Source organism: Prunus avium, chromosome 1 (assembly GCF_965620075.1).
Source record: "Prunus avium chromosome 1, drPruAviu1.hap1.1, whole genome shotgun sequence".
Classification (NCBI taxonomy): Eukaryota; Viridiplantae; Streptophyta; class Magnoliopsida; order Rosales; family Rosaceae; genus Prunus; species Prunus avium.
The window spans coordinates 52744661-52760624 of NC_142284.1; the positions used below are offsets into that span (position 1 = coordinate 52744661).

Genomic DNA, 15964 nt, shown 5'->3' on the forward strand with positions numbered 1-15964 from the left:
TATTGACAAATAATTACCTTAATTTTATAAGTGGCTCACTCAACTTGAGATGCACTTCAATTTTTTTTGCTTGCAATTGCACAAGTCTAATCGATCAAGTCGAGGGTGGATAATCCATGAATTTCTAGTTGATTCACTCATCAATTAGCCACCCTAAACCTCGATCGTTCATAAATGTGCAATCGCGAGCAAATAATTTGAACCGCATCTCCAGTTGAGTAAACCACTTATGAAATTCAGCTAATTATTTGTCAATGCAATCTATCTACTCGTCAATCCTACAAATACCAACAAAATATTATATACACATATCCCTCCAAACTTAACACATAAACTAGAGGCATATACACATAATTTGATATGATAAAGTACAAAGTGTCACAATATGTGATAATTTTTTCAAATTGTTTGGATCAAAAAGTCCAAAAGGGCAAAGGAAAATTAGTTATATAGTCTTGAGAAATGGTTGAGCATCTTGTATAATAATATAAAAAAATGTCGAGCATACTTCAATTCAAAATGATGAAAATTTTGTTCTAAAAGATGGATTTACAATTTAAATTTTATAAATTTTATTTTTTAGTTAACCTATTAAATATAGTTGGTTTAAATATGAAATTTACAATTTAGCTTGATGGATGTCTCAATGTGTAAATGTTGGTATTAAATATGAAATTTACAATTTAGCTTGATGGATGTCTCAATGTGTAAATGGGTACCGATGCGCAGGCGGCAACGGCAGTGGTTGTTGGTTGGTGTGTCAAGGTAGCGATGATGAAGGTTGTGGTGGTGAAAATGGAGATGGTGGTGACAGCCATGTCAACAGGTGAGATTACAGTAGCCTGATTTCCCCACCCAGGTTTAAAAATGCGTTCAACGAAAGAAATTACTAGCAACTGGTAGAAAGAAAATCTGAAAGCAAAGTTGAAGAGGCGAAATTAAAAAGTCTATTCATATGCTTCATTTTGCCAAATCCACAACCACAAACAGAAAGTACTGAACAATGTCGAATAGCGTCTACATTCATTTTCACCACATAAAGTTGCTTGACACACAAGCTTATGAGCATATATATGAAATGGACGAGTCCGAACGAAACAAAGAGACATCCAAGTGCTTCTTGCGAAGGGAACACAATTCAAGCACTTCCTTTCATCACATTCACACGTCCATCATAATCAATTGCAGAAACTTGTCCGTACTCACCCTTGACATCCTTTTCAGTCTCCTCGAAGTAATCCTCTCGGGCATTGTCAGCCAACATAAGGGCAACCAACCACAACAGTGATGCATCAAGGGATACAAAAGCGCCACCACCTAGGAGTCCAGTCTTAGCAGTTGGGCAAGTGGTATCAGGATTACGATGAACTTTTCGTGATCGATGAAGTTGCTCGGTTATTGTGGGCCATAGCAACAGAGCTGCAGCTAGTCCGGCTGTAAGCCTGTGTAATGTCACCACCACCAAAGAAACACAATTAGAGAGAGAGGTGGATCAGCATTTACAGCCAACATTAAATGATACATTTTAGGAATATTATATGACATGATGCCCAACTTGAATAGCTACTCTAAATTATATGATGTTCTAAATGGCTGCAAGATCCATAACTAGAGAATTTGGGCAAGAACAACATCTTCTTATAGGCAATGAAAAGCACAATTTATACATCTTATGCATCAACAGAATAAGCCTTGAACTATTCAAATCTAAGCACGCTTATATAGATATATGCACGACTGTGAACACTTACAGAGAAATGTTGAAGAATATAACAAAACTAGTGCTTCGGAACAAAGCGGTCTGTGGGAGGGACTTTCCTTTATATGGGTAAAACAATGACACGAACCCAGCCACTGTAGATACCAGGAGGAAGGCAAAAGACAGATATCCCAGGACAACTGATGGGTCAGAAGGATACTTGCAGAACACAACACCTTTCCCTGGAATTGGAGTTCCAGATGCAGGCTGTCAAGAGGTCAGAAAACAAAGAATCTAATTAGTAGCCAAGAATACATGTAACTACTTCGAATCAAATCAAAGAAATATATGAATGAGACTGGATACATTTTCTGCTATAATTTCCACCACGCTATGGTAAATAATCTAACGAACTGTTCTTTTGTTCTTTTTTGGGATTAATCAGAATCACTCGGTCGTTAACTGTTAATCAGAATTCATTTAGCTACCAATATTCTTTTCAAACTTAAAGGCAGCAGTAACTGTTGCCTAGAACACAGAGGAAGAAATATTTGGGACATATGAATTAGAAGGCTGAAAACAACTACTCCTTCCTTGCACTCTTGAATTTCAACCATGAAGACATAAATAATTCCTAGAGCCTAAAGCAAAAAGAATTCGCAGGGACACTCAATGTTACTATTTAAGCCTCAATTTCAATCATGGTGTTTTTATTTGTGCACATGATTCTACTGTCAAAAGACCAAAAGAGAATATCATGGCTATGGTGCATGAGTTCCAAGACTGCAAGTTGAGTAAAATTTACAGGGAAAAGTCCGGAAAAAGACCCAAAACTCAAATGAAACCAATCAATCTTCTTCTGATACAAAATCCACACCAATTTCACCCAACAAACCCTTGAACATGCTAAAATTTTGCAACCACATGATCGCATACATACAGAAACTTGGAGTGTATATTGCAAATTACCTTCTTGTTTTCGGCAATCACTCCGAAAACGAACGAGAGCACACCGAAAAAGGCCACTGTCAATGACATCTGCTTCACGGTGACAGCCATAGCCGCACAATAACAAGATTACCAACCTGAAACGGAAAAAAAATAAGGGGTCAAAAAATCAAAATTCAACAAAAATTCAACCAAATCAAAATTGAACCAAAACCCAACAAAAACAAAACAAAACAAAACATTACCTGATAGAAGGGAGGTGGGGAAATTGAATAATTTTCTGAGCCAATTTCACAGAGAAAAGTGTTCCTCTCTCTCTCTCCTCTTTCTGTCTCTGTAGGCCGATTTCGCTTTGGTATTCTCCGTCTTTGAGAATCCGAGAGCAAGAGCAGAGCAATAGGCGGACGGTAAAAAGGAAGACTTTGTATTTGTCTTGTATTTATGTGGAAGATCCTAATCCTACACAACCAAGTCAACCGGATCCTGGAATCTCTCCTTTCTACCCGGTGCGTGCCAGCCCAGCCAAGCTGATAGAGAGAGAGAGAGAGAGAGAGAGAATTAACTTCCCGTTAGACTACTCGTTTGGCGCGTTGGTTATCTTGTTGCTTGTGTTCGTCTCAAGCAAGGAAATGTATGAATCTGGACAGTATGTGGGCCCAGGTTCGTAGGCCCTGTGGGGCTCATTATTTTTGGAAATCTTTGATTGATGATGATCGATAGGCTGGGCAACGATCTTATCAGGATCGTGAAGATGTAGACTTTATTTATTTGTTATTTTTGTGAATAATCTAATATTTAAGGTCTCCAAATTGCAGACTACGTAGTGAAAATGTTGAACAATTTTGACAAGATCATTCTGCATTTGGATATACGTATATGGGAAGATTCATCATTATTTATTTGCTTTATGATCAATGATTCATAAGCAGATTCATTAATTTTATTAAAAAAATCATTTATGTATATTTTAATATTTAAGAAATAACAATAGGATACCATTTTGTTATGGTACTAGATTGTTTGGTAAGGTATTACCTGTACAAGTATTTTATTAGGGTGATGTTATTTCCGCCCACTTGTTTATTTTTTTACCTTAATACATAACAAATAATCTTTATTTTTAAATAAATGATAGGATAATTATAAAATATTTTTATAGAGAGTCAAGATATCCACACTAATTTAGAACGGGCCAATGCACCTATAACAAAACTCCACAATAAAGAGGAATCTTTAACGTTAATTGGTATATATAAAAAATTAGATCCAACAAAAAATAAATTAATTTTGGTAAGATATTACTTAAATATTTATTAGATGGTAGTTATTTTCCATCGACTTCCTTTAAAAACAAAAAATACAGATTATTATTATTATATCTTTTTTTTTGGGCCAGCTTCGTGCTTAGTTTACATAGATAATATTTCTATATAATTGGATGTTTTGCCATTTCAGTGTTATATTATTGAAACCATTGTGATTCTAAACAATACTTCCTCAAGCTCTAACTTTCTCTCATTCTCTCTCCTCTCTAATTTTTTCTTGTAAAAAAAAAGTTTAGGGGAGGAAAAGGCTACTCCCACACCAAAAACCAGGGCAAACCCCAAACCTATTCCAAAGGACTTACGCAAAGGCCCCCTACGCCCGCCTCTTTGATTTATTTTATGAGATATTTAGTCATATACCCATTCTTAGCACTAATAATATAAATAAACCATACACCATTTAATTTCTATAAACAAACCCAAAAAATGACAACTAGCCCTATTGAATTTAATTTTGATTCTTAAGTTACTTTTATGTCCTATCGAGTGTTTTGGGCTTTTTTATGAGGTTTTGGTGTTGGATTTGTTTTAAGAAATCAATGGCAGTTTTGTAATTTAAAAGAAGTTAAAAGCCTTTTCGTCATGTTGTAAATGAAATTTGGGTATGTTTCTAAAGTCCATCTCATAAAGGGTTTTTTTATATAATAATTTAGGCTCATATATTGGATATAATAGTGAATCTTTTTTTTTTAAATTTTGTTTGCTGCTTCACTTCTCTGGTACTCAAATATCTCTACAACCATCATTACTCCTCTTCATAGACTTGTTGAGTCATCCCCCTCATTAAACTTTTATGGAAGCAAGGGGAACATAACTTAAGTTTGCGTTGTTGAGTTACTTTGTTTTGCTTTTCGACTATTTAAAGGTTTATGGTGCTATGTAGGAGTTTATTGGTTATGGTTGAAGGGTTTTTATCGCAAGCGGTCCTTAATTTTGTTAAAATTTCTCATTTTGGTCATCAAATTCTCAAGCTAGTTAATGTGGTCTTTCATCTTTTTTGTCTACACAACAATTTGGTCAATATTATCACATTATGCCAATGGGTTCCCACCACAGTGGTGGTGGATTCCCCCTTCCCCCCGTGGCACCCAGGATCGAACCCCAGTGGGGTTTCTTTCCTCCAATGTAACCAAAAAAAATATTATCACATTATGACAAAACTTCAACTTTATAAATATATTATCATCAAAATATAGCTCATTTTAGTCCTAAAACTCACATATTTGCTCAACAAGGCCATATGCTATTCAATTAGGGTTTCGCATTTGGGGTCTATTAAAGAGAGTAAATAGCCTTATTGAGCAAAATTCATGAGATTTACTATGTGTCATGCGTGGATAGGTTGTATTTTGACAAAAATATGCCTTATGTTGGTCATGTGACCAATTTTAACGAAGATGTTGATGAAATGCAATGAAAGGGACAAAATTGATGTGCGGGCCAGAAGAATAATAACCACATTGATTGATCAGAAAGTTTGAGGATTCAAATGAGGACTTTGGAAAATTTTAGGGACCATATGTGATAAAAACCTTGAAATAATAAATAAATTTTGAATCATTTTTTATGGGGTTATAACGTCTACAACTACAATCATGCTCTCTATTTTTTAGTTAAAAATTAGCTAAAAACACTAGAAAGCTATTTTAGGAGTTCTCTATAAAATTTCAACTCCAACCATACTCCATAGTTTAAAGAGTCATAAATGTTTATAATATTTTTTAATTCAATTTTTGAATAGCCTGTAGACACAAAAGCAACAAAAAAAAAGTTGGCATTAAATAAATGATTAAAATACTATTCAAATTAAAGACCATTAAATTATAGAAAGCCACTATGAGTCCTTTCTCTCTCCTCAGATTTAGGAGTTCCTATCCAGCAGCTTGACGAAGAGTTGAATATGACTTGCTGATGTTGATATGAGATTATAAGAGCTTGGCATGAGAGCTTGGAGTGTGGGAGCTAAAGACCCACAAGTTTAGCAAATGAGAGTGCTTGTGCTTGGTTTAGTATTTGATATGCTTGAGTTTGGGTGTTGAGAATTTATTGTTTGTGGCTATGGCTATGGGGATTTAAGAGTTTCAAGAGAATGAGGATGGGAGGAAAAGCTTGAGGTTTGAAGACTATGATGTTTATAGCTTGGAATGAAGGAAAAGCTTGGAGTTATGCTTGGTGAGGCTTTATAGATAAGATGATGGATTTCAAGGGTGAGAAAGTAGGAGACATGGTTGTGATGGCTAAGGAATGGCTAGGATGACTGCTTGAATGCTTGCAGCAGCCAAATGGAGGAAGGAAAGTGGTCTAATGGTTGCTGGGGTGCTCGAGCAACCAAGAGATCTTGGTCAATGGCTGCTGGGATGCTTGCAGCAGCCAAATGATGGAGGTTGATGGCTGGGATGGCCGCTGGAATGCTTGCAGCAGCCAAAGGGAGGAAGGAAGATGAGTTCTCATGGTTGCTGAGAAGCTTGCAGCAACCAAGAAAGGTTTTGATTTTGCCTAGCAAATGCCTCCCAATTTATAGAGGGTGAGGGTTTTCCTTTATTTCCAATAGGTAAAGGGATGTGTTGGAGGTAATCTATTTCCAATAGGTAAAAGGGAGCATTGGGTCATTCTTATTTCCAACAGGTAAAGTTAGGCATTGGAAAATGACTATTTCCTATGGATAAAAGGAAGTGTCGGAATTTGCTTGTTTCCAGTGGGTAATTAGGAGTGCTGGAAAAGGCTTGTTTCCAACGGGTAAAGCTAGGTGTTTGTACCATATCTGACCATCCACTCGTACAACGACACGTGGATCTTATAAACTCGCCCAAGTACCCAAGGCCTCGGACAATCGGCATCGGCCACCGATGGAATTGTCTCAAAGCTGCGAACAGCCATTACGAGCCCAACTCATCTACAATCGGCATCCCCTACCGATTGTAGAGAATCAACCTCGAAGTACCCGCCCAAAATATCTAAGGACTCGTGTCGACCTCAGAAGGCCCTCCCACGAGTCCCACATCGAAAATGAGCACTAAGAGCATACTAAATGCCCTCTATAAATAGGCCCCTCCACTACAATACAGGGGTAAGACTTTTCAGCTTGACTTTTATACTTCTATATGGTCAACAGTAAGAGCTCTTAAAACAACAAACTTACTTCGGCATCGGAGGGTCTTAGGCTGGTTCCACACCGGTTCCATAGACCTCACGAGTCTCGACTTCTTTCTATTCAGGATCGGCATCCAAGGACAGGAAGAATCGGCACCCAACATCCAATCGATCTCTCGATCGTCCATCTCGCTTGTAAGTTGCACTCATCTCTATCTGTTCAGATTTAGCGCCAACAGATTGGCGCCGTCTGTGGGAATCGCTTATCGATCAACCCATATCTCAAACAAAAGAACTCTGAGACCAAAAAATGAATCCATCTTCGGCCCTCCCTACCGATGGCCCCATCCTCGGCCTCGGTGGCGAGCCAAGTCCAGCTCCCTTGCTTCAGACACCTGCTCGACCGACCACCCTGGAGGCTCGCATGGAGACCCTACAGCAGGATATGGCGAGAATGCAGGAGCACAACAATGTTCTCGCCTCTAAACTGGATGACACCCAGAGGCAGCTACATCAACAACAAAGATTCTCCGCCCAGTTGCAGAACGATCGAGAACCAACCACACAGCTTCGGCAGGAGAAATCGTTTAAAAGCGTACGAAAGCCCACTTACCAGGATAGAGGGAAGCAGCAGGCCGCGAACGGACCGACTGTCTCCTGAAGACTGTTCGTGCCCACTCCAAAGGAGCGCCATCCCGAATATCGCGTTTATTCTGATTGCCGCGAGAGGATCAACGATCGGCGAAAAGGAAATTACGAGAGAAGCCCCAGCCGAATGGCAGACCAAGGAAGGCGAGGTCACAATGCTGACCAACGCACAGGGAACCGAGCGGTCGAGCCCTTTGGTGATGATCTTCCATCTACCGATCCGACTATTCGTCTCCTCCTACAGAAGATGAATCGCATTGAAAAGGAACAAGACCAGGCTCGGACACCAACATGGGGAACGGTACAGCCAGGGCCGTTCACCAATCGAATCCGGACATTCAGACACGAGAAGGAGGTCCAAGCACTCCGCATATCGTTCTATTCGGGGGTGGAAGATCCCGTTACCCATATTCATACCTTCCAATCAGCTTTGGGTTGCAAAGGACTGACGGACGAAGGCCAATGTTTGCTATTCCCCTCCACCCTGACCGGAGCCGCTCTGAATTGGTTCTATCGGATGGAGCCAGATACGGTTGACAATTTTAATCAGTTGAAGCAAACCTTCCTCTACCATTTTATGATTCAAACCGATCGCCTGTATTCCGCCGATGACCTCTATACCGTTCGGCAGCAGGACGATGAGCCGTTGAGGGAATATGCGGCTCGGTTCAGCCATGAGTACTCCAGATGTCCGGAAACTGACGACAGGGCGGCCTTCGGTGCCTTCAAAAGCGGCCTTCAGTCGTCTCAGTTTCGTTATTTGGTCCACAGCAGCAACTGGACCACCTACTCCGAATTAATGAAACATGCGGCTATCCACGCCAAGGCCGAGTACTTCAACTCCAAGGGATCGGCTTCGACCCCAATAAACAAAACGGCGTCGACCGATCAGCCTCCAACGCAAAACTACGACCGATTCCCGGTCGATCGATCGGCCAACCAGGCCCCCTACCGTTCGGCACCCCATGTCCCTGCTTTTTCCACGCAGCGAAATAAGCGGAACGACAACTTCCGGGATCGGCAGGACAACAACAAGAAGGGCAACAACAAGGGGAATCGGCCAGACGAAATCTTCACTTTGCTCAACACTACCTATGAGCATGTTCTCCTGACCGAAGGGGATATGATACCAAAGCCGAACAATCGAAAACTCCCTCGCCAGAGCGAAAAAGACACCGGTGTCTTCTGTCGGTACCACCAGTACAACGGCCACGACACGGAATCGTGCATCGCGCTTCGCAAAATTGTTGAACGCCTCATCAATGACGGAAAGCTGGATCAGTATTTAAACACCAAGCCAGCAACGGATAAATCATTGAATCGGCAGATCAATATGATCAGTGGAGGAGCGCCCATTGCCGAAGCCAGCAACCGATCCGTCAAAAACTACGTTCGTGCCGTTCGGCATCCGCAAATCCTCAGCGTAGCAGGAGGACGCAATGACAAAATTCAACGAAACGGTTGGGAACCTATCACCTTTTCTGAAGAAGAGGAGCGAGGCATCATCTTCCCCCACTCCGATCCCATGATCATACGGGCCGATATCTCAGATTTCGATGTAGGCCGCATCCTCATAGATGTTCGGTTCATTTTTACACATGATTTTTCATGTTATTCACCCACTATTTTGAGTTAGTTCTTGACATTTTATAGCTTTTTACTTCCTTTTTGTGTTTTCTTAGATTTTGCCTTGGTTGGGATGAAAATGAGCTAAAAGTGCATTATTAGTTATAAATTCTGTTTTTGTTCATTTTCGTAGGTCAACTTCTTGGCCTGGGATCAACATGCTCTGGTGCTCGGATGAGGTCATGATCTTCATGAGACTTGTTCCAATGGATGTTAACTACAACATATCCAAATTTGAGCTCCATTGGACAAGTATTGCCTATCCAACCAATCCATCATGTTACCACAGTTCTGGAAATCCGGATTTGGCCAGCTTTTACCTCCCTTGTGTCATCTTAACTTCTTGTTACCATAACTCTTGGTAACAAGGAATTACATTTGTAAAATAGATATTTTCTGAGCTTTTGGCATCTTTGTGAAGTCAAAGCTCCATCATGGCAAGGGGACAATGGGCTAAGGCTTTATCAAAGGTGGTAGTTTTATATTAAAAGGTAAAAGCTGGAAAGGAGGAGAGAGGGAGGAGAAGTCAAAATTGCAATCTGATATTGGGAGCCTTTTGATCGTGGGAAATTAGGCTATTCCAGATTCTACACAATTGAGAGCAGATTTTGGAGCTTGGAGCTAGGAGAAAGCCAAGGTGCAGTCAAGAAAAGTGGAGAAGAAGACTTCCACCATTGATGATCTTGAAGCTTTCATCATTTTCTGAAAATCTGTAAACTCTTTCTAATTTCATTTTGAATTTGTGTTTGAAATGATTATGAGGAACTAAACTCCATAGCTAGGGCTTAGGTTGAAGCCCTAAACATGATTACCTTTTTGTTTTGATGCTTGAGTGTATGAATTTCTAGATATTGTTGATGAATTCCAATTCACCAAATTAATCTATCCTTGATGTATGTTCTTCTTTGATTGATCATCTTTGAAAGCATGCTTCTTGAGATTGTTGGGATTATGTGTATCTTCATGTTATCCTAAGCAATAAATGGATGAAGTAAGAATCATCCATGTGAATTGGTTTCTTGAATACCTAATGTAAACACCATGCTATTAGGATTCTTGTGATGTTCATATTCTCTTTGAACTTAATGGGTTCTCCTTGTAATTGAATCAAAGTACGAACCATACCTAGGTTCGGTTATGGGGAGGGCACAAGTATTGTAGCACGAACCATGCACTTTACGTATATTAGAGAGAATCAATGCGTCTTGAGCCACGACCCATGGCCTTGATTGCGAACATTTTCATCAACACGTTTAGAGTTCATCACTTGAGTATTCATGAACTTGGGTAGAATTGTTTAGGGTGGATTCCGAAACCCTAGTGTTTGTTACTTTTTAATTCCACTCTTTGATATTTCATCTCTGCCTTTCTCATTTAAATTCAAAGTCCATTTACTTTCATGCAATAGAAATAGGTCACTTGAAACAAATCAAAACCCCCCCCCAATGTGTGTGTGAGTTGTGTGTTTGATACGTGGTGTGTCTTTGATACTGAATTTTATTTGTTTCCGTAATTGTTTTGGACTTTTGGTCCGCGCTGTGTTCTTGCATTTTCTGTTCTGAATCCAACCGTATAAAGAACGTGAATTTTCGACGTACGGTTGGAAAGTTATAGGCAAAACACTGGACAGAGGTCGAAATTGAAAAACAGAGAAACGAATCTGCCCAAAAACGACCGGTCGTTACTGTTCACGACCGGTCGCTCATCACACGTTTATTGAAATTTCGACTCTGCCGAAAAACGACCGGTCGTCACTGTTCACGCGACCGGTCGTCACTGTTCACTGTTCACGGCACTGTTCATGTCACTGTTCACTGTTCACGGCACTGTTCACAGGTGATAAACAGGTGATAGAAAGTGCTGTTTGTGTTTTTCTCTAGTTTTCTTGTGTTGTTCCATTTCTTTTACACTTCTTTACTCATTTCTAGTTTCCCTCTTTCATTTGTGCATTTGTGGTGTGTTAAATAAGTGTTCTTTATGTACTCAAATTAGAACTTATAGGAAGCCGACAAGTTCTTCGTGGGATCGACCCCGTACTTACATAATCTATACTTCGATAGATTCGTGCACTTGCGGGTATTTTTAATTGGTTGTTTGCACATTAATTTGTGTCCTCTTAGGAATGCAACAATTTTTGGCGCCGTTGCCGGGGAACTGGCACGGTTGCTTATTTGTTTTGTTTGAGTATGTTTAGAGTACTTAGTTTTATTTTTGTTTATTGATTGTTGTTTCATTTTATCTTGATTTGTTTTTGTTTCTTTTTCCTACAGGAACATCCGAGGAGTCACCTCCACCATCTCCAATTGTAGCCGCAACTGAAATTGTGGAACTTACTATGTAAGAATACTCCAATAAATTTGTGATGGAAGAAGCAAATGTTTTTGGCTCATTTCATAATGAATTGCCTATGAATGAATATTTCCGACAAACATACAATTCGGAGTGGAGAAATAATTCAAACTTCTGGTGGACCGACAATCCAAATTTTCAACAAGGGTCATATCAACCATATCAAGGCCAACATAATACTTGTCCACCTTATGGTCAACCCCAATATTATAATCCACCACCACTTAGTCAATCTCACCAACCACCTCAAGGACTAACTTTGGAAGAAATTGTTGCTTCAATGGTTAGACACACAGATAGTTTCATCATGCAGAGGAATGACACCCATATGCAGAGGAATGATACCCACATGCAGAAAATGGTTAAGGCCATTGCCAATCTAGAAAATCAAGTGGGGCAAATTGTCACATATTTGAGTCAAAGGGAAGCTAGGATAATGTCTAGCCAAACAGTGATACAAAATGGGCGTGAGCATGTTCAAGCAGTTACCTTGAGAACTGGTAAGGTAATTGGTGAAATTGATGGTTCTAAAAATTTGATTCACAATGTTGATGAAATGCAGGTTGAACAAGTGACTGAGCTTAAGGAAAAGGATGAAATCAACATGGGGGAAGATAAACAAGCAGCATCTTCACCTGAGTGGATCCCAAAGCATGAACTTGCAAGAAGGGCAAGAAAGGAGAAGGTAAGTCGTGAACCTACTGATGAAGATATCTTACATGCTCCTTTTCCTCACAGGTTGATGAGTTCTAGGAAAAATCAACATGCCAAGGACATATTGGAAACTTTCAAGCAAGTGCAAGTCAATATTCCTTCCTTGGATGCAAACAAGCTCAAGGAATGCGAAACTGTTGCATTAACGGAAGAGGTTTCTGCTGTTTTGCAAAGGAAGCTTCCTCCCAATTTGCAAGATCCAGGAAGTTTCACAATTCCTTGTATAGTTGGTGATAAATTGTTTGAGGAACCTTTAATTGATTTCGGTGCTTCAATTAATCTAATGCCATATTCTGTTTTTGAAGTACTAAAGGAAGACAAGCTGAACATCCATGTTCCAAGCACCAATCATATGTTCAATGTCACTCCTTCTACTCAAATGAGAAGGCCACCCGACCCTAAATATGTGCCTCCTCCATCTAATCCACGTATTGAAGAGCGCTTAAAATTGCTTTTGAAATCTACTCATGCGCATAAAAAGAAAAGAATACGAAATGGGTTGATTAGATGGCAAAGAGATTTGAAGAAACTTCATGTTCGGCACAAGGAGGCGATTGAGCCAAAACCCCCTAAGTGACCATGGTATGTTGGAAGTCCGGCAAAAGACTTTAAACTTAGCGCTTCTTGGGAGGCAACCCAAGGTGAATAGAAGAAGTTTGTTGTCGTCCTAATCGCTTCAAAGTGGAGTTTCTCTAGACTCAAACTTTCTTTTATTTAATTTTATTTATTTAATTTTTGTGTTAGGGTTACAATTTTCCAACCAAGGTAATTTCGAATTTCTTGTTGTTTCTCTTTGTTTTTCTTACTCTTTCTTTCTTTTATTTGTTTGTGTTTCTATTTTGTTAGTAAGTTTGGGAAGTAGATTGCTTCATGATTGCACACTCTGAACTTTGGCTCAAATGCTTATTCCATTTCATAACATGTGATTACATTTATAAACTTGAAAATGCATACATAAAATTCCTAATCACACGTTCATTGTTGCATTCTGCGCCACCTGAGGCTTCTGCTAATTGCCTCTATCTGTTCTTGCTTGTAGAATCTGCAGCAGCTCTACATGATCATCATTCCTTTTTTGCAGCATCTCTACATGCTGGTTGGCACTGTAGAGCCGCTTCTGCAGGTCCGCCACCAGAGCTTTCAGGGCCGCCACCTCCTCACTCAGTGCCCCGCACTCTCGTGTTCTTGCCAGTAGGCGCATGCCCAAATTTGTGGCCGAGACCGCGTTGAGCACGGTTAGATTGTGGGACTCGTCCACTGCCATCTGGTCAGACCTCTGCGCCACATGCAGATGATCTGCAACTGTCAGTCTGCTGACAGTCATGCCCTCCAGCATTACTGCCCTACGCGGCACCACCTCAGAGAAGTTCGAGGCCGAACCATGATGGTATGAGGAGTTTGGGAAGATAGGGTTTGGAGGAGCCCGTATCTGGGCATTTGGTGGTGCAAGCGACAACTCAAGGTTAAGGTCATCAACAAGCATATCTGGGGATGCCATTGATTTTTTTTTTGTCTGGGCTTTTTGATGGTTTTTCTTGAGTTTGCAGGTTGAAATGCAGGATGCTCCTTCTTTCAACCGAGAAGTGGTTTAAATAGACTTATTCTCATAGGGGAGCCGACACCACTTTGTATTTCCGGAGCAATTTGCGGATGAGTCAAGTTAAACAGGGAAGCATTTCTGCTTTCACTTTACTTTCTTTCCCTCCCTGTTTTCTGGTGCATTGTGTTTTGATTTCTTTTTAGTTTGTCGTCTTTGTTTTATTTCCGTTGGGGAAGTGTGCTTTGTTTCTTTTTAGTTTGTCGCATTCCCTTTATTCAAGTTTGGGAAGTGCGTTTTGTTTTTCTTCTTTGTCTTTTGCAACTTTCTTTTCTTTTATTTCCGAAAACGAGAAATTGAAAAAAAATAAAATAAAAAAAAATAAAATTTCACCGAAAGGCAAAGACAAACAGGCACACCAATAATACACTAGAATCATTTTTTTCCAGTGCTCGGTGTCTCGACCATAGGACCCTTGAGTTTAGCCCTTTGGCTATCCACTTCCGGGGCTTCACGCACAGCCTCTTGGGGCTCATCACTCGAGCTCCCAAAGATTGCATTCTTAGCTTGAGCGTAACCACTCTCGCGGTCTGTTTTCTTGCGTTTTCCCGGTCGGTCTATGTCCTCCAGCTGCTTTCTCATGTCATGGGCGTAAACACTTACCATCTTTGAGAGATTTTTGTTCTCTTCCCGCAACGCCTCCAGCTGGTGTCGATTCACCTCTAGTATCCTTGCCCTTTCTGTTTTTAAACTTTTAATAATACTCTGGCACTCTTCAACCATACTTCGCTCTGCCGCCAACTGACCTCTTAGCACCTCCACCTCATGGGACTTCGCAATTAGGCGATGACCCACACTTGCGACTGTTGCTGTGCTTTGCACGCTTAGTGCCAGAGCATCGCTCACGACCCGGTTGTCATCCCTTGATCCCAGCACCCGTATATCCTTGGGAGTCACTAGATTTCTAGCAACTCCAAGGGCAACATCGTTGTCCAGCAGTATCGAGTCATTCACTGTCACGTGCCCCCGTGCTGAGGCAAAGTAGGGCATCCACACTGGTGCCACTGCTTGGCCCTGAGTCTGAGTTGGTTGAGCTAGGTTGAGATCCAGCGAGAATGGGTAGGAAGAGGCCATTTGAACTTTCTTTTCTTTTGTTCTTGCTTTTCTCTTTTGTGTGTTTCTGAGTTTTGTGTGTTTTGCCCCAACTCTTTCTCTTCTTCTTTTATAGAGTTAGTTTCTACGTAACCCTAGCCACTGCGCTTCTGGTTTGGCGCGGCCCTTGCGGCCTATCCCCCTCTATCGCCTCACCTGTCCCCCAACCCCTTTAATTGCATTTCCGCCTTTCAGCGCTTTCAAGAAACGAAAGTCGTCACGCCTTCCTATGAAGGCAATAATTCTGGCTTGGGACCGTGAGAGAGACCTCTGCTTGTCGGCACGTCTCTCACTTTGTATCCCGTGACTCACAGGAGCCGAGACATCAGGGCCCACTTTTTTTTATTTTTCTGAGTCCTCGCTCTTTGTGTTTCTGACTCAGTTTCTTTGTTTTATATACTTCCTTCGCTTTTGGGCTTTCCTTTGGGTTGGGCTTTCATTTTGGTTTGTGCGTTTCTTTGGGTTGGATTTCGGCGTGCGTAGGACTGTTGTTAGGGCTTACTGTTCTGCTTGTTTTGTTTTGTTTTGTTTGGTTCAGTTTGGTTTTGTTTTGTTTTGTTTCGTTTTGTTTTGCAGCCGTGTTGTAGTTGTATTTCTTGTTTGTTCTTGTTTTTACTTGCTTTATTCCCTTTATTTCTTGTTATAACATTGTTGATGCCTAAGTTCTTTAACATTGAGGACAATGTTTATTTTTAAGTTTGGGAAGGGATAGCAAGTCTTTTTCGTTTCACTTAAACTCTTGCTTTCTTTTATTTTGTTTTCTTTTCTGTTTTGAGTCTTTTTGTTTTCAAGTCACTTTCCGGACATATACGATGAGATTGTGATGAATGTTTACATGACTTGATTGAAAATGCTAAAAAAAAAAAAAAAATAAAT

The 15964-nt window shown here is 40.4% G+C and overlaps 1 protein-coding gene across 1 annotated transcript; it reads right to left on the bottom strand.

Annotated features, from left to right (window-relative positions):
* Positions 1–924: 924 nt before the first annotated feature.
* On the bottom strand, positions 925–3246 carry LOC110774521 (keratin-associated protein (DUF1218)). Its single transcript, XM_021979064.2, has 4 exons — positions 2893–3246; positions 2669–2784; positions 1752–1966; positions 925–1442 (listed from the first exon to the last, which is right to left on the bottom strand). The coding sequence occupies exons 2-4, from the start codon at positions 2756–2758 to the stop codon at positions 1139–1141; spliced, it is 609 nt and encodes a 202-aa protein (XP_021834756.1). The 5' UTR covers positions 2759–2784; positions 2893–3246; the 3' UTR covers positions 925–1138.
* Positions 3247–15964: the final 12718 nt, after the last annotated feature.

Bases quoted from the DNA above. Each gene is read 5' to 3' on its own strand.
- LOC110774521 (XM_021979064.2), bottom strand. From the start codon at position 2,758: ATGGCTGTCACCGTGAAGCAGATGTCATTGACAGTGGCCTTTTTCGGT. The intron at 1,967-2,668 runs GTAATTTGCAAT...ACCTCTTGACAG, and splicing joins TGATTGCCGAAAACAAGAAG to CCTGCATCTGGAACTCCAAT. The intron at 1,443-1,751 runs GTAAGTGTTCAC...GACATTACACAG, and splicing joins ATATTCTTCAACATTTCTCT to GCTTACAGCCGGACTAGCTG.